Source organism: Nicotiana sylvestris, chromosome 2 (assembly GCF_000393655.2).
Source record: "Nicotiana sylvestris chromosome 2, ASM39365v2, whole genome shotgun sequence".
Taxonomy (NCBI): domain Eukaryota; kingdom Viridiplantae; phylum Streptophyta; class Magnoliopsida; order Solanales; family Solanaceae; genus Nicotiana; species Nicotiana sylvestris.
Genome location: NC_091058.1, coordinates 25,545,831 through 25,571,567, shown reverse-complemented (window position 1 = coordinate 25,571,567; position 25,737 = coordinate 25,545,831). Strand labels below are relative to the sequence as shown.

Here is a 25,737-nt window from a genome sequence, read left to right as displayed (position 1 = left end):
AATTTGCTTCGCGTTCGCGAACACGATGAAGAGATATCAGAACTAGGCATAAAGTTATAAAAACATTTCATCTGCGATTTTGAGCCATTGTTTCACCATAGCTAAGTATTTTGAGAGCTCTTTGAGGAAAATTGAAGAGGGATTCAAGGAAAATTGATTCGAGGTAATATTTATGAACCTAAAACGTGATTCTATTGTGAAATTAACCTAGAAATTCATGGAACCTAAGCTAAAAATGGAAGAACTAGGGCTTGGGATTTTGAGCTTTTTGAATTGGGATTTGAAGGGCCATTTGAGGTCGGAATTGAGAACTTTTGATATGTATGAACTCGTGGGAGGATAAGGAACCCGTTGATATAAAAATTTCCAAGTTTCGAGAAGTGGTCCCAGGGCTCGGGTTTTGCTAATTTCGGGGTTTCTGATATTTTTCGATTGTTTTCACTTGGGTTATGTTCCCTTAGCATATTGTGACGTATTCGTTCTGGTTTTGGTTAGATTCGATGCGCGAAGAGGCCGATTTGAGGGGCAAAGGCGTAGCGAGCTAGAGTTTTGCCGGTTCGTGGTGAGTAATGATTGTAAATGATGTCATGAGGGTTTGAAACCCCGGATTTGCACATCGTAGTACTGTATTTAGGTGAGACACGCGTTGTATGATGAGCGTGGGGTATTTTACTACTAGGGATTGTGACTTGGTCTATCCGATTGATGATTTTTACCGCATATTTGACTTAAATTTATTTGTTATCATCATGATTTGGGCTGATTGCCATATTTGGGCTTCGTGCCAAGTATTTCAACCCTTCAGGGATTTGTATCACTATTTCCTCATTGGTTTGACTTATTACTTGAACTCAGTCCTATTGATATTTACTATTTTACAAACTTAGCCACTTTTATTCGTATTTGAACTTAAATGAAAATTCTAAATGATGTTTTGAGCTGAGAACTACTGGTTTACTAATGCCCGAGGGGCTTGTGATGATTTTCGGACTGAGTGAGGCCGAAGGGCATATGTGAGGATATGCTGAGTGATATGAGGCCGAGGGCTTGAGATACTTTATATGCCACGAGGTGTCTTGAGTGATGTGAGACCGAGTGTCACGTGATGATGCCACGAGGTGGCTTGATATAGCGCTTGGGCCGTAAGGGGCCCCTCTGGAGCTTTCATACCCACAGTGAGCGCGGGTACCCATCATGATTCGAGAGTGAGCCCGAGGGGCTGATGTTGTACTGAGAGTGAGCCCGGGAGGCTGATATTGTACTGAGAGTGAGCCCGAGGGGCTGATGTTGTACTGAAAGTGAGCCCGAGGGGCTGACACTGTTCGGAGTGATTGTTACTGTGCCCGAGGGGCGGATTTCTACTTGTTATTTACCTGCTAAATTACCTGTTTTAATTGGTTTAAAGGAATTTCATTTGACTTCTTCATGGATTTACTGCTTTAAGTGATTTTACTTCTTGCTATAGAATTGTTTTGTGCCTTTACATGTTTTCTTGCTTTTAGCCATTATTTATGATTATTACTCACTAAGTAGGAGTACTCACATTACTCCCTACACCATATGTGCAGATTCAGGTATCGCAGAGTCCGCTCCTGAGTGATGATCCTCTCAGTCCAGGCAGTGATTCAGAGACTACGAGGTAGTTATTGGCGTCCGCAGCCCTGTGCCTCCCTTATCTTATCATTTTCATGTTCTTAGAACTATTGTATCGGATTTAGTGTTCCGTAGACTTGTATCCGGATTTCGTAGTTGTTCATGACTTGTGACACCCCGGTATGGGCTGTGTCGGGATGGTTTCTACTGTTGGTATCATTATTTCCGCAAATTATGGATAATATATCATGCTTTAGAACTATTTATGATAATTAACTGCTTAAAGAGGTGTTCCGTTTTGGTCTAGCTGGCCTTGTCTTCACGAGAGGCGTCATCACGATCGGGTTCGGGAATTGGGTCATGACAAGTAAAGAGTCTCTATGAGACCTTCCTCCACTTTTTGCCACGTGGTGGCTTTGATTTAATCCAAACATATCCCCAATTAATTAGGCAATGTCCCGTTATACGGTAATTAATTAATTACCCGAAAAATTGAGAATTATTCCCACTTAAAATACCACTCACTTTTCACATATCTTATACACCTTACTATTATGGTCATGTGGTATATTGTATGGCACTAGTCCATAAATACCGGGTATTTTAGCTCGGGCCGAATTTTATCCCGACATGTCAAACTTTGACGAAAATTTATTTTCTTTGATTTGCTTATCCTCTCACCTTCACGAATTCACTCATCAGTTGTTTGAAATAGCATAATGATTATAATTTTAAAATAATCTCATTCCCGAACTTATATCGATTAGCTTAAGACAAAAATTTTAACGTACGAAAATACGGAATGTAACATCTTATTTCTGGTCTTATATCAATTTACTTATGGCGTACTTCCACGTATGAAAACATGGGGTGTAACATTTGTTACCTTGGTCACTTTCTTTATATGTGCCACATTGGCGTAATATTCCCAGACAAGGTATTCCTTGGCATCTACCACACTCTCGGTGAACCACATCCACCCATTCCGCTCTCGGAATATTCTCAAAACTGTCGGGTGGTATGTTTCAAGGTCTTTCAAGCTGAACTAATGCTTAAGAGTGAGCAATCTCACCGGCCACCACTCTCAGAAACTCGTGAAGGCAACCAGCTAACGAACCTATCTTCCCACACCTTTTCCTTCTTCGGCCTCTTAAAGCCGGCAACTCTAGTATCACCTCCTCGGCCATCATCTGGAATATCATCAACATCTACTGTAGTAGCTAGCATGTCAGGGGAAGGTGTAGATGAGGGCTCCTAAGCTTGACTGTCACCTTCTGAACCCACGAAAGTGCTCTCGGAGATGGAAGGCTCATCTCAGAGTTGGAACTGTGCTGGAGGCTTTGATTGGACAACCTGTTTTTCAACCGAGTTGCCCTATGATGACTCCCTAGACATGACATAAGAGCTTGATTCGGCAGTCTCTTAATTTCTACCTCAGCCGGTTGTCGCCTTTTTGGTTATAATCTTAAGAAGGGCGAGAGGTAAGGCACTCTTGCCTCGGCCTCTGGAAGGTTCACTAAGGCACACTTGCCTCGGCCTCTGGAAGGTTCACCTCTCCCTTTTGATGTATCACCGCGACCTCGAGATCTAACCATTATCTGTACTAAGAAACAAGAGGAGTCAGTTTTAGTTCAAGTGTAGAAAGACAGACACTCACAGTATAAAACAGGTTTGCAGGGTAGGGAAGTGCGGTTTGCACAATTACAAGTGCAGCTGCAGACTAGGTTATGCGGGCTGCGCAATTTGAACTTGCAGCTGCAGAGCTTGAACTGCGGTCCATATAATTGTTAGTACGACCGCAAAACTGGAGTGCGGTCTGCACATTTCCTATTGCGGCCGCACATCAGATGTTCCAAAATCACAACTCTCTAAAGACAGAGATTGGGTCATTTTGCGGCCGCACACACTTTTCTACGGCTGCGATGAAATTTCTACGGCTTACACAATTTTAAGTACGGTCCTCAAAATCATGCATCACCAATTGCCCTATTCTCAACTTCTGCAAGCCACATAATTTCTTATGCGGCCACGGATTTCAAAATAAAATAGGGTAGACTTCTAAGGTTTTAAAATTTTTTCACAAATTCAACATGGTAATAGCAATTAAACATAATAATCAAGTTACCCATACCCCAGATAGAAATTATGTGTTGACCCAACACAATTTAAACCCCACATGGATGTAAAATTGTCTTCTAATGATAAATGGCCCAAAATAACTAACAAATTGTAAATTAAACTAAAAAATTGAAGAATCCTAAACGTAATTTGAAATACCAGATTTGAAGGAATGCAGATGAGTGATCACAATTGTTAGGCTTGAGAACAACTACTTTAGCAAGAAATTTCAATTTTAGGAATTTTTGAGCCCAGATACTATTTATACTGAAGGGCCAAACTTAAGGGATAAGAGATCGAGTGCGGCCGTAGAATTTATCCTGTTGTCCGCATTCTATTATCTGGGGCTTGAAAACCTTTGTTGATATGCGGTCCGCAAATTTAGCTGTGTAGTCATAGATTTTGGTGCAGACCGTAGACTTCGTTGGGTGACCGCACTTTGGTTGTTTCTCTGACAAATAAACTTCATAGAGTTTGCATTTTCCCTTTCCTATTTGTGCAGTCCGTACAAGAATTATGTGTCCGCAGGTCCCTTTTTTGTTGTAGCACTCACAATTGTGCGGTCCGCACAATAAACATGCGGTCAACACTTCTTTCCAAACTTAACCAATTTTCTAAGCATAGTTCCTGCAAAGCACACTCATTCCTGCAACACACTTCAAATCCTATTAGCACAAAAATAACACTTATCTACTAAAGAAGAAAAGAAAAAGAAAAAGAAATAAGGGTTGCCTCCCAAGAAGTGCCTGATTTAACGTCGCGGCACAATGCAGATTATCATCACTTGAAATGAATCACCGCCACAACATGGTCATCACCAACTTTTCCCAAATAATGCTGCACCCGGTGACCATTGACTCTAAACACCTCATTATTTTTATTCTTCAAGTCCAATGCACTAAAGGGTGTCACACCTATAACTTCAAACGGGCCACTCCATTTAGACTTTAACTTCCCAGGAAACATCCGCAACCATGAATTTAAAAAAACACAAGATCACCCTTTTTAACTCTTTGTTCCAAATGTACTTGACGTGAAGATATTTCATCTTCTCTTTGTAAAAGGACGAACTTGTGTATGCATGATACAACTCATCCAACTCATTCAGATGTGCCACCCTTAAGTTGGCGGGGACATCCCACTCAAGATTCAACTTCTTTAATGCTCACATGGCTTTGTGCTCAAGTTTTACCGAAAGATGACAAGCTTTTCCGAACATCAACCGATATGGAGACATTTTGATGAGTGTTTTGTAAGCCGTCCTATAAGCCCATAAAGCATCATCAAGTTTCTTGCCCCAATCCGTCCGGTTTGCATTCATTGTTTTGGACAAAATACTCTTTATCTCCCGGTTGAAGACTTCTACTTGGTTGCTTGCTTGTGGATGATAGGGCGTCGTGACTTTATGAGTGACACCTTACTTGATGAGAAAGGTGTCAAAAACTTTGTTGCAAAAGTGCGACCCCTCATATATTATGATAGCCTGTGGAGTACCAAACCTTGTGAAAATATTCTTTTTCAAGAATGCCACCACACCTCTCACCTCGTTGCTGGGTAGAGCAACGATCTCAACCCATATCAACTGCGACCAAAATGTAGGTGTTTCCACAAGAACTCACAAAAGAAACCATGAAATCAATACCTCACACATCAAAATATCAATCTCCAAAATGGTCGTGAGGGGCATTTCATTTTTCTTTGAGATTCTGCCGGCCCTCTAACATTCATCACAACGCTTGACTAGATCACCTGCATCCTTGTAAAGAGTAGGCCAATAGAAACCGCAACTTAGCACTTTGGCCGCCGTTATCGCTCCACCATGGTAACCACTATATGGTGAAGAATTACAAGCCCCAAGAATTTCACATTTTTCCTCCTCCAGTACACATCTTCTAATCACTCCATCTGTACAAATCCGAAAAAGTTACGGTTCATCCCAATATTAGTTTTGACAATCCCATTTGAGCTTCTTTCTTTGGTTTGAAGAAAACTCATCCGGGATGATACCACTCACAAGGAAATTTACTAGATTCGCGAACCATTCCACCTCCTTCATTGAAATAGCCAAATGTTGCTTATCGGGAAAGGAGTCATTGATTTCAAGGCCATCATGTGGCCTCCCCTCCTCTTCCAAACAAGACAAGTGGTCTGCCACTTGGTTTTCGCTTCCTTTTAGATCTTGGATATCAATATAAAATTCTTGCAACAAAAGCACCCATCTCATCAACCGGGGTTTGTAATCTTTCTTGTTCATAAGATAACGAAGTGCTGCATGATCCGTGTGGACAATCACTTTTGCACCCATCAAGTACGGGAGGAACGTCTCAATAGCAAATACAATGGCAAGGAGCTCTTTCTCTGTAACGGTATAGTTGACTTGGGCACTATTCATGGTCTTGCTAGCATAGTAGACCAGATGAAAGATCTTGTTGATGTATTGCTCCAAAACAGTCCCAACCACTACATCGCTTGCATTGCACATGAGCTCAAAAGGAACGCTCCAATTTGGAGTGGTGATAATGAGAGTAGTAGTCAACTTGAATTTTAGCAATTCAATGGCTCTTATGCAATCATCATTGAAGTGGAACTTAGCATCTTTCTCCAAAAAATTTCACAACGGGTTTACCAATTTAGAGAAATCCTTGATTGAATGCCGGTAAAACCCCGCGTTGACTAAGAAACTTCGCACGCCTTTCACCGAAGTTGGAGGTGGAAGTTTAGAAATTACATCAATCTTTGCCTTGTCGACTTCAATGCCATTCTTTGAGATCTTATCGCCAAAGAAAATACCTTTCTCGACTATGAAATGACACTTCTCCCAATTGAGCACCAAATTTATTTCTTCACATCTTGCCAACACTTTATCCAAGTTTGCGAGACAATCATCAAAGGAATTTCTGACCACCGAGAAGTCCTCCATGTAGACTTCAAGGTAATCCTCCACCATTCCATGACGATCGCCATCATACACCTTTGAAAAGTCACTGGTGCATTGCACAAACTAAATGGCATCCGCTTGAAGGAGAAAGTACCATAAGGACATATAAAAGTGATTTTCTCTTGACCCTCCGGAGCAATAAGAAATTGGTTGTAGCTGGAATACCCATCAAGGAAGCAATAGAAAGCACGGACGGCCAATCTATCAAGCACTTGATCTAGGAAGGTAAGAGGAAAATGGTCCTTCCTTGTGACTTTGTTGAGCTTACAATAGTCGATACACACTCTCCACCTGATCACCGTACTGATTTGAATCTACTCATTCTTATCATTGGTGACCACCGTCATACCCCCTTTCTTTGGGACACATTGAACTGGAGAAGTCCACGAACTACGGAAATAGGGTAGACAACCCCGGCATCCAACCACTTGATGATATCCTTTTTGACAACCACTTGCATGGATTCATTGAGTCTTCTTTGATGTTCAATAGATGGTTTGGCACCTTCCTCCAAGTTAATCTTGTGCATGCAAAATGCAGGGTTTATCCCTAAAATATCCGCCAATGTCCATCCAATAGCTTTCTTCCTCTTTTACAGCACCACCAATGTGGAGTCTACCTGCACGTCAGTCAAACAAGAGGAATGAATAACTGGTAAAGTAGAAGAAAGGACGAGAAATTCATACTGAAGATGCGCAGGAAATGGCTTCAACTCCAAGATAGGAGGATCTTCAGTTGAAGGCTTTGTATGAGGAGTCGTCCTATTTTCAAGATCCAAGAACAATTTGCGGGGTTCATAAGTGTATGACCCCCTTCCTTGCAAAGAGTTCACACATTCCAAGAAGCCCCTCCATCTCTTCATCATCAATGTTGAGCAAGATGGCCTCCAATGTATCATCAACATTTATCACAACACTTGTTTCATTCACAATCACATCGGTCACCAAGTCTATAAAAGAGAACACCTTATTGCTATTGGGTTGCCTCATGGACTTACACACATGGAAAACTACTTTTTCATCACCAATACGGAAGGTAAGTTCTCTGGCTTCGACATCAACAAGATCCTTCCCCGTAGTAAGGAAAGGTCTACCAAGAATAATCGGCACCTTATAGTTAACCTCACAATCAAGAATGATGAAATCCGCTAAAAGAATTAATGTATCACAACGAACCAACACATCCTCAATCACTCCCAAGGGTCTCTTCATGGTACGATCGGCCATTTGTAATCTCATAGATGTGGTTCTTGGTTTCCTAATTCCCAAAGTCTTGTAAACCGAATAGGGCATCAAATTTATACTTGCCCCAAGATCACAAAGAACTTTTGCAAACTCAGCAATTCCAATTATACAAGGAATCGTGAAAGCACCGGGATCCTCCAACTTGGGAGTCATTGAATGCACAATTGCACTAACTTGATGAGTAGTTTTTATAGTTTCACAATTCATCGACCTCTTCTTTGTCACTAAATCATACGTAAACTTTGCATAACCAGACATTTGCTCCAAAGCTTCAACCAATGGAGAATTGATCAATAGGCTCTTCATCATGTCAATGAACTTTTTGAATTGATTCTCTCTATTTTTCTTGGCAAGCCTTTGAGGATATGGAGGAGGAGGCTTAGGCAATGTTTCCTTAGCCTTTTGTACTGCCGGTTCTAGTATGTCAACAACGTGATCCCTAGATGGGTTCACGTCCTCTTGAGTCTCTTCAACATTGTCATCAATATCAATATGCACTTCATCATTTGTTTCACCATATTGTTTGGGGTCTCGTCTTCTTGTACCACTTGCTCATCATCCATAAGTTTCCCTTTACTTGAGGTAGGTGCATTCCCACCCTATCCACTCCTTGTAGTAATGGTCATGGCATGTCCCGTGTTGTTCCACCCTTTGGGTTCACCACCGTGTCACTTGGTAGTGCCCCATTAGGATGAGTGTTTAGAACTTGAGAGATTTTCCCCATTTGAACTTCCAAGTTACGGATTGAAGTATTGTGGGAGGCAAGTTGGCATCAGAATCAGCATTCTTCTCCATTATTTTCTTGAACATATTCTCAATACATACCATTTTATTGTTTGAAGAACTTGGACTATGGGAAGGATAAGGAGGTAGGTTGCTCCACTCCAATTACCTTGGTTGTTAAAATTCCAATTACCTTGATAACATTGAGGTCGCTATTGTTGTTGATTCAGGCCTTGAGAGTTGTTTCTTTGCCCTTGAAAGTTGTTCACATATTGCACCTCCTCCTCTTGTTCATTGTAAGATTCATTTTGGTCAAACCTACTATCTTCTTGCACATAATTCTCCACTCGATTTTGCACTTGTAGGACTTTGGTACTTCTTTTGTTCACCATCATGATTACTCCCTCCATGGAATTGACTTTCTTAGGACTTTGCACTTGTTGAAGTTTAGTCTTTGCTAATTGAATCATTGTGGTGGTCAACTCAGCAATGGCTTGCTCATGATCTTGCAATTCTTTATAAAGGTGAATCACGTTCGGATCACTTGAGGAACATTTGCCCTACTTTTCCATGTCGATGAAGTGTCCGCCAATTTATCTAAAATCTTACAAGCTTCTGCATACGGTGTAGTCATGAAATTTCCACCAGTGAGTTGATTTACCACGCACTAATTTGTCATATTGATCCCCTGATAGAAAGTTTGTTAAATCATAGCCTCTGTCATGTCATTATTGGTGCACTGTTTGATTATTGTCCTATACCGCTCTCATATCTCATGTAACAGCTCATTGGGATCTTGTTTGAATACTAGAATCTCGTCTCTAAGAGTAGCCATATGCCCGTAAGCAAAGAACTTAAAAATAAATTTCTCCGCCAACTCATCCCACGTATGGATGGAATGATTTTGCAATCTTTCTAACCAATCTAAGGCTTTTCCCCGTAGAGGAAAGGGAAATAGCCTTAACCTTAAAGCATCCTCCGAGAGGTTTGTCTGTTTACTCCCCCAACAAGTGTCCACAAACCCCTTCAAGTGTTTGTATGCATTTTGACTTGGAGCCCCGGTGAATAATCCTTATTGCTCTAGCAATGTGAGCATTACATTTGTGATTTGAAAGTTTCCTAACCTAATGAGGGGCGGAACTATGGCACGTTCATACCCTTTATTCAGCAACACTCGGTGTGGAGCCGCTCTAGGTAGAGGTGGGGGTGCAACTGGGATGTTGTCTTGAGGCGCTCAGCCTCTTCTATTTGCTTGAGGTTCAAGAGGAACCTCTTCAACTTGGTCATCTTCAACATCTACGTCCCCCAAAGGCATGTTTCCGAGTTGATCATTATTGTATGTCATTATGGTACCAACAATTGATTCATAAAAAATCAGTGACAAGGAAGGAAAAGAAGACAATTTACACACAAAACTAAATATAGCTAAATTCGTTTTTAGCTCCCCGAAAATGGTGCCAAAAATGGATCTCGTCCAACTCACACCTCTATTCAAGGTTATGAAACGGTCGATGCAACAGTAATACCCATCAAGGAGTCGGGGTCGAATTTCACAAGGAGCTATACGTGGGATTTAGGAGTATAGATTGCAGTGTATGAGTATGAACTATCTCAATTTACACTTCCACAAATTGGTGTTTGTTCTATGTCTATTTTAATCTAAGATTTCAAGATTAAGAAATGAAACTAAGAAATTATTTTTGTTGTTTTTCAAGTTTTGTAAAAAGCCTAGGGCTATGACCATCACCTAGGTGTTTGCCTAATGGTATATAAACCTTAATGCTTGTTTTATTGGTCGGGGTGTATTATAGCTATCAGCACTCAATTACCCACTTAATACCTCTCGGTTAGAGAGTGATTTTGCCCAATTTGGATTTCTCAAGTCCAAATGGATATTTCACAAAACGATTGATATAAGCTCAAATCGAGGTATTAATATCTCTAGGTTGAACCCTTTAATTGGGATTATCAATTTTTCAATTGACCCAGTTTCTTATTAGCCAAGCTTCCCTAGACTAAGTCTCTCTATCTCAAGTAAAAACTAAGTCAAATAGGCATGAGCTAATCATTAATTCTACAAATTAAAGCATGAACAAGGCTAAATAATAAAGACTCAACTATAAACAAGCACTAAATCAAATACCCATAAGGTTTACACGCTAGGGTTGGATCACAACTCTAGTAAAAATCTAGCAACTCATGCTTGAAATTGAAGAAATAGAAGAAGAAATGGTAATTAAACTCATATTGCAAATTCAAAATGACGAAATCTATTAAAAAAATAACTTAAAAGATGAAAACTAATAAAAGAAGTAAGGATAAACGGTTACTGTAGCTGTTGATGTCCAAAGTTAACCTACAAATATGAAACTCGTCTATTTATATAAGGCTGGAAATTTAGGACAAAAATACCCTTTCGGAGGTTCAGCCGCTACACAATTGCATGTGTGGTCCGCACTTTTCCTCAGCTTAACAGGATTGGAACTCTGCGGCTGCATAATTCTGGACTGCGGCCGCACTGCACTCTTTCTACGGTCCGCAAGTTTGTAACTGCTGCCACACCTTGCTCTTATGCAGTTTGCACAATTGTAACTGCGGTCACACAATAATTGTGCGGTCCGCACTTTTGATGGTCTTCAAAAGTAGACTCTCTGAAATTTTCTCCTGACCCAGCTTCTGCGGCCGCACAATTCATGTGCGGATCGCACTTTTTAACTTTTTCTACTGGCCTTTCCTTCATACTCTACTGCCGCAGATGATATTCTGCGGTCCGCACTTCTGATCTTTTGTGTCCTTAAGTTCAGATTATTCCTTCTTGAGTTGGATTTCATCTCGGGAGTTTGCTTTCTAATATTCCTGCAATTAAGCACATTTCATCAGTTTTCGGGAACATAATTGAACACGTTTAGACTAAAGCAAAAGCTAAAAGGCACCAATAAGTAGTCAGAATCCCCATTTATCAGATATCACGGCATGTACATCGGCCTGTATTGGCGATAAGTCAGTGATTAGCGAGAAGAAAGGTTTTTTACATATTTTAGAATGTACTTTGGGTAAAATTCTCCTAATATATATAAAGGGGAAGCTCACTATTCATTAGCGACATTTAGCACGCATACCTAGGTAATATACATTTATTTTTATGTGGTTGTTTAAAGTTCTTGTTCTTGTTCATAGTTCTTCATAGATATTCGGCTCCGAACCGAGGGCAGAACAATCACTTAGCTCATACCCGAGCTTGGACTTAACATTACTACGTGTTTGATTATTTGTTTCTTGCTTAATTTGTTTATCTAACGTTATTGATCATTTGTATTAGATTAATCCATATATCCTTAAAACCGCGTGTGAATTCAATTGCTATCCATGTTTAAGGGTAAACTGAACTAAAATAAGAGAGCAATAAGCTTTCGTAGCTCACTTAGTTAGAGCGCCCACTTAGTTAGCGGAGGTCTTGACTCTTGAGTTCGACTCTCAACAAGAATATTTTATTTTCCTGTATTTCTGTATTTCGCCTTAGTCGTATTCGTGGTTTACGAATATTTCTCATAGTGATTTCTCAACCTAATTGCTTCAAGTGATCTAAGGAACGTAAAGTCTATAAACAGAGTCCATTGATAAATATTATCATTTGAACCTTAGGAATGTCGTATAAAATTAGACTACTCTCAGCTTCTTAGCTCGAGTCAAAACTTTTTACCAACAGTAACATATTTGAAAAACAATATTCATATATTTTGGAAAGATAATGCAGGGCACCAGCTGATAGCACTTAACAAGGGTGAAAACAAGTACTACTACAAATTACAAAACAAATATTAGAGCAACATTCTGGAGACAGTGATTCTTTTATTTTGAAGAAAACAACAAGCAAGCAACTAATAACGAGTCAGTTCCTTTTTTTCCAAATTCAAGTGTTCCTTTCACATAGAAGCCACAGAACTGGGATTGACTCTGCTGCAAACATCACGAATTTCCAATTGAACGCCCTGTGAGGGAGGCAAGTTTCCCATCTTGATCATGGCAGCTGCAAAATCTCCAAAGAAAACGTTACTATCATTGCTATAGGTTGTTACAATAGCAGCAGTTGTGGTATTCCCCGTCAATACTTGATCAGAGAATAGTATCCCCTGGTTCCTGTTTAAGTCCTCGTAGTATACTTTGTCGAACACAGTAGGAGTGGTGTCCAATTGTTGCAAGTTCGTATTGTTTTGAGTGACGGAGCAGTTGCAGGAAAGACTTGCAGCCGGGTTAACATTGTTGCTGTTGCACACAGTGACACATCTGGTGAATCCCACAGTGTGTGCACCGGCTAGCGCCACCATTTCCCGGACAGTAAAGTTTTTGTCACTGAATTTCGTGATTTGGACGGTAAGGTTGTCGAATGGAGCTGGAAGCTGAGTTAAAGCACCGGTGAAGTTGGCCGTTCTTGCATCTCTTCTCCCCAGTGCAATGTTATAGGTTTGTCCTCCTAGCTGTCAATCAAAACACAGAGTTTAAGTTGCAAGCTTAAATACTGTACCGATGGTATATAAATTAGTTATACATAATTATAGATGATTTTTCTGATAAACATTAAGAGGCTACTCGGTACAATTAGAATGGTTTTTCACACTATCAATATAATTTTTACCGACTATAACGGTTATTTACTTTATTTTTCAAATTACCAATACTAATTACCTATTGTTGTATGTCAACATAAACTCTAAGCAACGTGATAGAAAATAATGGACTTACTTTAACAACAGAATCACGAGCAGCAATGGCTAAGATGTCTGCACAAGAAACAGATATGTTGGGACAAGTATCTTTTACACTTTGTTTAGCTTGTGCTATGACTTCATAACCTCTGGCTGAGTTGTCGTTGGGTGGTGAGGTTTGTTCTCCTTGGAATGATCCAGCAATATCATCTAGAAGAATACCTCCATCGCAACCCTAGTTAATAAAACATAGGAGTAGTTATTAGTCAACTATCTAATGTCGCTTTAAGCTGGTTAACCAATGTGACATGAAGTAATAATAAAATGATCGAAGTGTAAGCTTTGGTCAGCATAGCTACACAGAAAGTCAGGATGAGAATAATAAAAACGAGCTAATGATAAATCAAGTATTTAGTGTCACATTTTTTTAAAAAATTAGAAAGGGTAGAGAGTAAAAAACGTCGAGAGCAGTAGAAATTGAAGAGGTGAAGGAATTATTTACATCAACAAAGCAGTCGTGGAAATGGAGACGAATGAGAGAAGCTCCCATGCGTCTTTCTGTGTCAATAGCACTATCCACAACTCCTCGAACAGCTGAGAAGACGCATGATTCTGGAGATTGCTGACTCAACTCGTGTGAATTTTGCTGATCAACATTATTATTTAGAGTTAAAATGCTGACTGCCGACTCCGACAACTCAAAATTAGGAGAGAGCTTTTGGAGTCCCATATTCATGGCTTCATAAGTGTTCCTATAAATAGCAACACCTGCTAGTGCAAGTGCCACAAGGCTCAGGGCAAGGCTCAAATGACTTGCACGAAAAGCCATGATCTAGTGATCAATGAATTGTCTATGGAATATCTAAGAAACCAAAAGCTAGCTTCTTGAGGATATGTGTCTTTGCGGATGATTTTGCTTTTATTTTTGCTTCTATTTGTAGGGAGCTAGTGAGGACTAGCTAACAATTAGTCATTATTCTGCTTTAAAATTAATTGAAAGTAAAAGAACAAATAAACTAAGAATCCATTGGTGTAGAATTGTCTTTTATTACTATTGTCGTTCAACCGTGTTAGGTGTGCTTCTTTACCATGGGTGTGTTTGGTATGAAAAATATTGTTTCATGAAAAATGAGTGATTTCATCATTTATTTATTTTTTGTTTGGTTGGTGAGTGGAAAAGAAATTTCGAAAAATATTTTCTTGGTTAAAGAGCAGAAATTTCTTTTAGAAAAATATTTTTTTTATGATACTCTCCTTTCCCCTAGTCCCCATGTTTCCTTGCTCGCCCCCTCCCCCAAATACTCAACGTTTTAGGGACACTATTTTCTTCAAGGAATTTAATTATTCTTTTAAAAATTCACACAAACTCAAAGGAACTAATGCGCTGCTTTACTTTTTTTACCCAAAAGTAACGTTAAAATTTGTGCTACATAACTAAAAAAAAAGAATATTCTTTTTTTGGTTGAAAAAAAAATACTCTTTCTACAACATGAAAATAAAGTACTCATTTTATTGAAATAAAAGAAAATACTTTTTCTACATCATGAAAAGATACTCATTTTGTTAAAATGAAAAAGAAATTACATCAAGAAAAGAAAATATTTTTTTTGTTGAAATGAAAGAAAATATTTTTTCTATGAAAGAAAGTATTTTTTTTGTTGAAATGAAAAAAATAATGTTTTATATCATATAAAAAAATACTCATTTGTTGAAATGCAAAAAAAAAATATCTATAACATAAAAAGAAAGTACTATTAATGATATTTTTATTTAGGATGGGGATGGGGTGAGGGTGGGCTAGGTAGGCAGGGAGTGGGGAGGGGTTTGGGGAGGGGGTTGGTGGGGATGGGGAATAGAGTGGGAAGGTTGAGAAGGAGTTTTGGAAAATGTTTTCCCTCCTCTTGATATATAGGGAAAATATTTTTCTCCAATTGGAGTAAAATGAGTTCTTGAGGAAAATGTTTTCCAAAGCATTTAAGCCAACCAAACTTATAAAAATTAGTTGTAATTATTTCTAGAATCTTGTAATTTTCTTTCATGCTAGAATCACTAATATCCTTTTATTTCCTTTTCTTTTTATTGGAAATATATTTCGGTAGAATTATTTTCTTCTATTCAAATCGTATTATGGGAGATTATTTCCTCCAACAATATAATTGTTTTTATAACTATCGGGTGATGTTGGAAATTTTCAAAATATGAAATCTAATATTCAACGTTTGTATGTGAAATATTGACACAGAATGGGAAATTAAGTAGCTAATCTATTCTCAAATTCAGATTGCTATAAATTTTCAAAGTCTATGTAATAATATATTTAAAGTTTGTACTGAAATCAAAACAAGGATTAAGGTGATAATTAGCTACCTACGTTATGATAGACACTGAATTGGAAAATGTCAAGTATCAACTAATTTGACTTTAGGTGGCATTTGAGTTTTTAGGTACGTAGATGACAAATAAATCCCATGAAAGAAATTGTGTTGATGCCAAAACGGGATTTGGTGAAAGTATGTGTTTCTTTGTATTATTATTTTTTTCCCCTTTCGTTTTATCAGTTTCTGTGTGTTTGTCGTTTTCTATTCTTCCTTTTTTGGGATAGAAAGTCGGAAGACATGAAGCAGGCAAAACGAGAAAATTAAAATCTTTAGCGATACGTCAGTGACCCAAATTTCAAAACAAGTTAGTCCATGTTCTAGAATTTAGAATAAACATATGCTTGGATATCAACTACTCTTGGAACCGACTATTGGTTTTGGTGGGCTTTAGGAAATAATCGGAATAACAAGTTTATGCTAGTCCGTAGTAATTAAATACATCCGATATATTATCATTATTATTTGCCATATGGTGAGCTTAGCTTGTAAGGCCTATTCAAGTGATTGATGTTGCCATACACACAAAAACATCATGGAGTTAATTGTTTGTACTCAGTTCTTAGTGTTAACCAAATAGGAGTATAATTTAGAAATTTGATTAGATACATGGGAATGTCTTGCCAAAATAGTTGGATGATGTTCGTATATACCATGATCTATAATATTTCTTCCTTTATCTAAATCCTTGAAAGTTTTATTTTTGTTGGGAAAAACCAATAGTGGTGATTGATTTTATTGATTAAATAGAAATTTAAAATACACAATCCTAGTGGAGTAGATAAAAAATTAATTCCTATAAATCAATTATGAGAGAGGAAGAAACCTCACACCATGTGAACCTAAAAAATACACCAAAAGATAAGTAACGATCATTTTTAGTTCATTTACTAATTGATGTCCCTTTTTCCTGTTCAAAGGGCATCCAAGTTTAACTTGACATCCTTGAACTTGAATCCTGTTTAGCTACATGTTAGTCTTCGTCAATGGGTCAGCAATCACTAGGCCCACATGATGGACTTATATTTATATAAGAAATTAAAAACGAATCAAGACCTACCTGTTGCAAGAGGTGGAAGTCAAGTGATATGAGAAGGGAATGAAATGGACTTTTTCGAGGAATATTTTGAGCTAGAGGCAAGAAGAGGATCTTCTCTTCATATTGTTATATAAATTGTCGACCAGATTCAATGTTTATTTTTTTTAATCAGTATATATAGATTATACATTGATTATATACAGTTATACATATATTATACATGAATATGTCACGACCCGAATTTCTCACCCTCGAGAGTCGTGATGGCGCCTACTCGTGGAAGCTAGGCAAGCCGAATATTGCGAATTTATCTCCCATTTTATTTAAACATATTAAACAATGTAAAATACTAAGTAGTTAAACAACGGAATAAGATTAAACAAGCGAAAAATGCGGAAGGCGAAACTTAATATTCCAACCGAACGTTGTTATATAATTTGAAGTACAATACTATCCAGAACTGGAGTCACAGCTTCACAGACAGTCTAAGAACACTACAAACAAAGTCTGAATGAAATACATAAGTCTGTCTCTGAATAGGTAAAAAGAGAAAGAGGAAAGATATGAGGTGACGCCAAGGCCCGCGGACATCTGCAGGACTACCTCCGGTCGCATATGTGGACTGAAGACATCACCCTCACTGCGGTTCAAATGCTCCGGTATCAGTATCTGCACACAGTGCAGAGTGTAGTATCAGCACAACCGACCTCATGTGCTGGTAAGTGTCTAGCCTAACCTCGGCGAAGTAGTGACGAGGCTAGGACCAGACTACCAAATAAACATGTACAGTTAAATCATATACAACGGAAATAGAAGCAGATAATTACAATTAAAATTGGGCGGGGGAAACATGATGCAGGGAGTACCAGGAACAACAGAACGACAGTAGAGAAACATAATGAATGCGATAAATCAATTACCAGCAAAAATAAGGAAATAGAAGAAACAGGTACACACGTAATACCGTTGCATGCGTGCAACCCGATCCAATTTCATATGATATCGTTGTAGGTGTGAAACCCGCTCCTATTTCTTATATTATTGTTGCAGTCATGCAACCCGCTCCCATTTCACATATTACCGTTGCAGGCGTGCAATCCGCTCCTATTTCACATATTATCGTTGCAGGCGTGCAACCCGCTCCCATTTCTTATATTACTGTTGCAGGCGTGTAACCCACTCCCATTTATTTTATCAACACCAATCATAAAAGGGTCCGGCAAGGGAACAATAATATGAAAACAAATATCCCGGCAAGGGAACAATAATGATAATAATATCCCGACAATGAAACAATAATGATAATAACATCCCGGCAAGGGAACAATAATGAAAATAACATCCCGGCAAGGGAACAATTATGATAATCCTCATATGAAGCGCAATAAACCATAACGGAGTCATAACAATTACACTACAAGACTCACGGGCATGCTTGACACCGACATATAGATACTCGTCACCATGTCTATACGCCGTACTCCACAATTAACACGTAGCAAATAATACACGACTCCTAATCCCTCAAGCTAAGGTTAGACCAAACACTTACCTCGATGCCACGAACACAATTCAAGTCTCAAACACCACTTTTCCTTTAGAATTCGCCTCCAAACAACTTGTATCTAGTCCAAATTGATTTAACAACATCAATAAATGCTAAAGAATTCATACACAATGCTTAATTATAGGTTTCCTATCATTCTTCCCAAAAAGTCAAAAATCGACCCCGAGCCCGCTTGGTCAAAACACGAGGTTCCGACCAAAACCCGTTTACCCATTCACCCACGAGCCCGAATATGTAATTAATTTCGAAATCCGACCCCAGAACGAGGTTTAAATTCCATTTATACAAAAAGTCCTAACTCTACCCAAATCCCTAATTTTCTACCCTTAAGAACATGATTTAGGCCTAGAAATCTAATGGGTGTTAATGGAAATTGAAGTAAATGAGTCTAAGATTACATACCTATGAATTTGTGGTGAAGTTCTCTTTCAAAAATCGTCCAATTTGGAGTTTGGAAGAAGAAGTTATGAGTTTTGGGTTAAATCCCGTATGTTCTGTTACTGTTTAAAAGACTAGGCAAAATTGTTCTATGCGATCGTGATCAAGGGTATGCGATCGAATAAGGTAAGGGGGATTGGGCATTGCGATCGCGGATAAGGGAGTGCGATCGCATAGAGAAAAAATAGTTCCGTTCCCAGGCTTGATTTAACCCATTGCGATAGCGGAAGAAGCTATGCGATCCCATAGCACAAAATAGGTCCCCCTAAAATTACACTATGCAATTGCGAACCTTCCTATGCGATCGCATAGTACAAATAAACTGGCAAACAACAAACAGCAGAAAACCAGATTTTCTAAGTCCAAAAACATTCTGACGCCTATCCGAAACTCACCCGAGCCCTCAGGGCTCGAAACCAAGCATGTACACTACCTCAAAAATACCCTATGGACTTACTCGTGTGATCAAATTGCCAAAATAACATCAACAACTATGAATTTAGCATCAAAATCATGAAATCACTTAAGAACTTCAAATTTTTCAATTTTCTCAAATACGGTCTGATTCACGTCATTTCAAGTCCGTTTCTTACCAAATTTCACAGACTCGACTTAAACCACATATAAGACCTGTACCGGGCTTCGAAACCAGAATACAGCCCGATACCATCAAATTTTAAACACATTTCATTTCCAAAACTCATAAATAATTCCAGAAAACAATTTTCTTTAAAAAATTTATTTCTCGGGCTTGGGACTTCAGAATTCGATTCCGGGCATACGCCCAAGTCCCATATTTTCCTATGGACCCTCCGGTACCGTCAAATCAAGGTTCTAGGTTCGTTTACCCAAAATGTTGACCAAAGTCAACTTAATTTATTTTAAAGTCAAAATTCATCATTGTTTTACAGATTTACACATATTGGCTTTCCAACTACGGGCCTGGACTGTGCACACAAATCAAAGTGAGGCAGAAGAGGTTTTTAAGGCCTTGAAAAGTAGAATTTATTTTTAAAACAAGTGATGACGTTTTGGGTCATCACATTCTCCACCTCTAAAACAATCGTTCGTCCTCGAACAGACAGAAGAAGGAAGTACCTGAGTCGGGAAAAAGATGGGGATAACGGCTACGCATATCGGACTCGGACTCCCAGGTCGATGCCTCAGCAGACTGACCTCTCCACTGAATATGAACAGAAGGAAAACTCTTCGATCTCAACTGACGAACCTGTCGGTCTAGAATAGCTACCGGCTCCTTCTCGTAAGACAAGTCCTTGTCCAACTGGACAGTGCTGAAATCTGACACATGGGATGGATCGTCGTGATACTTTCAAAGCATAGACACGTGAAACACTAGATGCACGGCTGATAAGCTCGGCGGCAGCGCAAGTCTGTAAGCCACCTCTCCTACTCGATCAAGAATCTCAAACGGGCCAATGAACCTAGGGCTAAGCTTGCCCCTCTTCCCAAATCTCATCGTGCCCTTCATAGAAGACACTTGAAGCAATACCCGCTCCCCAACCATGAATGCCAAATCACGAACCTTACGGTCGGCATAACGCTTTTGCCTGGACTAAGCTGTACGAAGCATATCCTGAATAATCCTGACCTTGTCCAAGGCATCCTGTACTAGATGGTTAATGTAGTCTTACACCAACAGCTCAGTTTCAATGTAGTTGACTAGTTTACCAATTAGTCGACTAGAGATAAAAATAGAATAATAATAATAATAATAATATAGAAACGAAGAGCAGGAAATAAAGACACCATGATTTTTATCGGATTCAATGTGAATCCTACGTCTAGTCCCTTTGGATTGCAAGGGTGATCTCTTTCAGTATTTGAAGTATCTCAAGTACAAAATGGTTTATGTAGCTTTACACCAATAGCTCAGTTTCTATGTTACTTTTCTCTTCTTGATACAATGCCTCACTAGTGTTTATCTCTTTTTCTTCTCTCACTAATTACACAACAGATCTAAGGAGAAATACAATATTTGTTTGGAGTAGAAAAAAAAGAGTACATAATGGTTCGTTTAATGTATTATTGCTTCAAGCCTAGAACGGATGTATATATACTTCGTAAGGCCTTCTTGAATCTTGATTGACGTGAATCTTGAGAGCTTACAAACCTAAGGGAGTTGATCCTTGAAATGAATCATAAATTGATTCTTTCAAAGAATAAACTCAACTTTCTGTTGATCTTCCTTGATTTGTGGTCTTGACAGGTTGTTCATCGGCAGGCATATCTTTTTCGTTACTTGAGTGATCATCACCGATGGATCCCTTTATTTTGGGCTTCAACGATCTCCAGTTTAGTGCTTCGGAATCTTGTTTTTCTTTGATTTGGGACCTTCCTATAATAGCTTCCATCAATCATCTATCAAGTCATTGATTGATTCCTCTTCCGGATCTCCGCTGCTTCTTCCTTTTTCATCTCTAATCATTGATACTTTTCCTTTTGCTTTCCTTCTAGAGCTCCCGTTAATAGATTGTTTCCTTAATCCATACATGAATGATAGGGCTTCTTGATTCCTTTTATTTTATCCCTTGTGATCATGCAACAAATGTGATATATTATTTTTCATCATTGAAACTCATATTTAACATCAAGTGCTTATACTAAATATAATGATAGAACTCACCCATTATCCAAAAGGCTTTTCACGTGTTTGACCCATAAACAAGAAATCTTCACACACTAATAAAACTGTTAAAGATATAATTAAGTAAGTAAAAATATGTTTTCTTTAATAGGATAAGCTTTTAGATATATAAGTTCATCACACAAATTAACAAATCAGACTCCAATTAGATACCAATAGGGGTGTACAAGGAAAACCGACAAACCCCACCAAATCGATAATCTGAGTCAAAACGAGAAAAAAATCCCGACTATAGTTTGATTTTATTTGGTTTGGTGTATAAAAAAACCCGACTATAATTGGTTTGGTTTGGTTTTAACTAAAAAAAGTCAAATCGAAACCAAACCAACCCGATATTATATATATATAGAAATTATAAATATATTTAATACATAAAAATATTTATTGTAGTATAGTTGTTACATCCCACATTTTTGTACGTTAAATTTTTGTTCTCAGTTAATTAACGTAGACTTGGGATGAGATTATCTTGAGGTTAGCATATTTATGCTATTTATACCAAGTATTAAGTAAGTTCCATGAAAGAATTACACGAATTAAAGGTTGTCGAATTTGGATAAAATACGGTCTGAGCTATAATACCCAACACTTATGGACTAGTACCATGCAAGGTACCATATGAACACGGTAGTAAGATGTATAAAGTATATTAAAAATACGGAGAATTTTAAGTAATTTGAGATAATTTTTAATTATGCGGGTAATTGGTTAATTACCGGGTAACGGAACATTACTTAATTAACTAATAAGTGGATAAAGATCAATAATTCCCCCCACCCACCCCACCCCCTAAAAACGTGGCAGCAAGCCCTTATTAAGAAAATGACTCTTAGTCATTTTATATTAGGTGGCATCTTAATGCCTTAGTTACAAGACGCCTCCAACTTTAAAGCTTTCAAAACAAACAATGCAAATTTCATTTCAATGTTTCAATACCAAGGAATAATGTGAGCATTCTGATAGTTCATTCTAAAAAACACTTAAGATCAGATGTTATACTTTAATGCAACGTGATTTTTACAATTTCAACAATTCCAACGAGAACTATTAGAGTTTTAGCAACGGAGAAATTTTGCGGTTCTAAAGAAGTACGGTGTAACTTTTTTCAATAATATCATACGGATTTTTCCATACTCCAGGTATGTTAAGACTAAGATTTTTCTTCATTTTAGCACGATCTCATAATTACATAAGGTTGATAACGAGTCATAAAGAAAAATTCATATCCTGGAATTTAAGTATATTTTGCTAGTCTCGCAAGTTACGTATATTTTCCTAGTTTTATAAGTTACGATATTCTCCTTACCGAGACTTCATATTCAATTGAGTATTTTCTTCTTCCAATCAAGAGAGCAAAGAGTTTATATATACAATATTAAAGTATTTTCATTACCATCGAGCTATAATCGATGGACAGGCCCCTATTGGGCAACCTCTGATCAGATGGTAAGTTATATACCGAGCCTACTATGGCCGAGCGCCTATGAGCGAACCCAGTTGGTCGAGATACAGAGCCTAGTATGGCCGAGTGCCTATGAGCGAGCCTACTATGGCAGAGCAGATATATATATACCGGACAACTATTTTACTTACTATATTGAGAGAGTTGAGTCAGTATCGGCAGGTAAGCATATCTTAAGATTATATTTGACTTCCAGCTACTTGCAGTTATTATATTATCAGTTCAATTTCAGCTTTCAGTATATTGCGTTACATTCTCAATACATTAATTCATACTAACGTCCCTTTTTTGGGGGCACTGCATTTCATCCGTGGAGGTTCAGACAGACAGAAGGGTAGGCCTCCTAATTAAGTGTTGCCCGAGTTCAGCTTGATAACTAAGCTCCATGCCTTTCGGAGTTACCGAGTCTAGAGCCTTATGTATATCTTATATATATGTATATATGTTATGAGTAGGTTGGGGAGCTGTTCCGATCATAGTATATCCATCAATAGAGGATTTTAGAAATATCATGTCAGTTAGTGCAGTATGTTGGGCTTGCAGGACTTGTATGTATATTTGGTTGGTTTGTTAGCTGTAATAATTATGACGGCCTTGTCTACCCAGTTTTATATTGATATTTAGTCAGCATTCGTAGTTGTCTTGCAATGTGGCCCATGGACAATGTATGACATCATATGTTCAGAGTCCCTTAGTTGCAAGTTGGTACGCAAGGATAGGTGAGACACCAGGTGCCGGTCTCACCCCCAAGTTCAGGGCGTGACAAAAGTGGTATCCGAGCAGTTTTGTCCTAGGGAATCTACAAGTCGTGTCTAGTAGAGTCTTGTTTATGAGTGTCGTGCACCACACTTATAAGCAGGAGGCTACAGGGCATTTAGGACTGTCACTCTTTCTTCATACTCTAGATCATGTGATAAATCTCACTTATAAGAATTCAAATTTCGAACTTCTATTTTATTAGTAATAAGACGATGCCTATATTCAGAAAGACGATCGATAACAGATATGGCTGTGAAAGTGTTGAGTTAGAGGAACTTGATTTTGCATCTTGCTTATGATGAGTAAATGATCGGTCTTCAGCAGATCATGCGTGTACTAAAAGATGTACGGTTCTTGATAAGGAGCTTTTAGGAAAAAATTCTTATCCATTCTTACAGTAAAAAGGAATAACGGAATCAGAAGTTAGACACGATTTGTAGCAAGAAAAAGAGGCAAGGTGAAGAAGGGTACGAGGTACCAAGTTAATAAAAATTATCATTATTTACCATTTAGGAAGGGAGATATAAGAATTTTGAATTACCTTCAACTGTAATAGATGTACGTACAATCAGCCACACCTATCTCAGTCATGCCCTATGAGAGTTAATGGATATGGTTTAAGAGAAGGACAGGATAGCAGGATTTGGTTGGGATTAGAGTAACCCAAAATGATGGATGAATTATTTGCGTTAGTAGACATTGCCGAAGAAAATTGCAAATAGGCAAATAGATCTCCTTGTGATATACCTAGATGGTGCACTCTAAAATAGTACAGCCAAATATGAGTGCTACGAAGATAGGCACTAAAAGCTTGGAAGGAATAAACATTACCTTAGTGTGACTCTTATCCCTAGTAGAGCAAGGACGTTGACAAACCCAAAGAGACAATGAATGGAGCAAGGGGAGCTAAAAGCAAAAAAATATCTTGTTGAAGTTTTCACAAGAAAGGGATAGGCAGAAATATTAGCAGAGTAATGAGAAGAGAGATAAAGAAGAATTATGAGTAAGAGGTGATACATGGATGACAACGATGGAAAAATAAAATAAAATGACAGTATTACATAGTCGAAGGGAAGGAAAAAATGATAGGTACCAGGCCTAGAGACAACAAAAGAGTATAGGCCATACAGTCACATCCTCATTTCGAGAAATACGGTCGTGACTCTAACGGGATTAATAGAAGGAAAAGTTAGACCCTAGAGTAATAGAAATCAGTATGGTCATATGAACAAGATAAACTAAACATGAATTAGGAACGGAGTGATTTGATAATAGTCAGCATCGTGGGAATTTCATATTGCATTCTGGCAATAATAGAATGGACAATAGAAGAAGATCCGTGATGAATTCAGAGAATGGTCATTCAGGGAGACACTTCCCTAAAGCAAGCAAAATATGAGCAAAGTTAAGCTTAAGGGAATGTATGTGCTAGTTACACTAAGTGTCACCATCGCGAGTGGGGAATTTTGTTATCCTTGGTACGGAATGATTACCTCAAGGCAAGTAAGGGTCATTGATGATGTGAAAGGACGCCAAAGATGAAGAGGAAAAATATCTATAGGCAGGTCGTCATAGCTCCAAGTCATAGTACTCCCCTAAAGGGAGGGGAATATGGAATAATAAAAGAAGAATGAGATAAAAATAAGAAGGGGATGAGATTGCACTAATCCAAATGTTACAAATATTCTATGATTCCAGAATGTTATGTAAGCACAACGTCAAAAAAAGGGGAAGTAAGGGTTCATGCCCGAGATGTTATTGATAGATAAGGAGCTAGTACGTGAGGTAAATTAAGACAAGGAAATAACCCAAGAAAGATTACGCGGAATATGGTTATGAGAATGGGCTTACGAGTAGTTAGTAGTTGATTTAGGAAGAGCCTAGTCATGACTAGACAAGAAGTTATGGAAAAATTAGTAGATCATGCAAGACAAATATGGTAAACCCCAACATGGAGAATTCAGCCTCGTAGTAATGTCATTATAATACTTGAGATATATTCAAATAGGATTCGGGGTAGTTAAAGGTACCGTATGATACGGGGATAAAAGAAAATGCCACTGGGAAGGCAGTCAAAATATCAGTTCAGAAGCAACCCTACAAGTACAAGGGC

The 25,737-nt window shown here is 38.3% G+C and overlaps 2 protein-coding genes across 2 annotated transcripts; both read right to left on the bottom strand.

The window, feature by feature from the left end:
- Positions 1-5,428: 5,428 nt before the first annotated feature.
- LOC138883750 (uncharacterized) lies at positions 5,429-8,688 on the bottom strand. Its single transcript, XM_070164462.1, has 7 exons — positions 8,600-8,688; positions 7,484-8,428; positions 7,269-7,410; positions 6,999-7,169; positions 6,410-6,682; positions 5,719-6,310; positions 5,429-5,616 (listed from the first exon to the last, which is right to left on the bottom strand). The coding sequence occupies exons 1-7, from the start codon at positions 8,686-8,688 to the stop codon at positions 5,429-5,431; spliced, it is 2,400 nt and encodes a 799-aa protein (XP_070020563.1).
- Positions 8,689-12,327: 3,639 nt separating this feature from the next.
- LOC104210111 (suberization-associated anionic peroxidase-like) lies at positions 12,328-14,242 on the bottom strand. The gene is made up of 3 exons (XM_009758916.2): positions 13,822-14,242; positions 13,357-13,554; positions 12,328-13,091 (listed from the first exon to the last, which is right to left on the bottom strand). The coding sequence occupies exons 1-3, from the start codon at positions 14,146-14,148 to the stop codon at positions 12,540-12,542; spliced, it is 1,077 nt and encodes a 358-aa protein (XP_009757218.1). The 5' UTR covers positions 14,149-14,242; the 3' UTR covers positions 12,328-12,539.
- Between the last annotated feature and the right edge of the window lie 11,495 nt (positions 14,243-25,737).

Coding starts and splice junctions, on each gene's coding strand:
- LOC138883750 (XM_070164462.1), bottom strand. CDS start 8,688: ATGGAGAAGAATGCTGATTCTGATGCCAACTTGCCTCCCACAATACTT. Junction 6,311..6,409: donor AACTTCCACCTCCAACTTCG/GTGAAAGGCGTG, acceptor AATTTTTTGGAG/AAAGATGCTAAGTTCCACTT. Junction 5,617..5,718: donor AGTAAATTTCCTTGTGAGTG/GTATCATCCCGG, acceptor GGATTTGTACAG/ATGGAGTGATTAGAAGATGT.
- LOC104210111 (XM_009758916.2), bottom strand. CDS start 14,148: ATGGCTTTTCGTGCAAGTCATTTGAGCCTTGCCCTGAGCCTTGTGGCA. Junction 13,555..13,821: donor TCCACGACTGCTTTGTTGAT/GTAAATAATTCC, acceptor TTTATTAACTAG/GGTTGCGATGGAGGTATTCT. Junction 13,092..13,356: donor CTCGTGATTCTGTTGTTAAA/GTAAGTCCATTA, acceptor TTTGATTGACAG/CTAGGAGGACAAACCTATAA.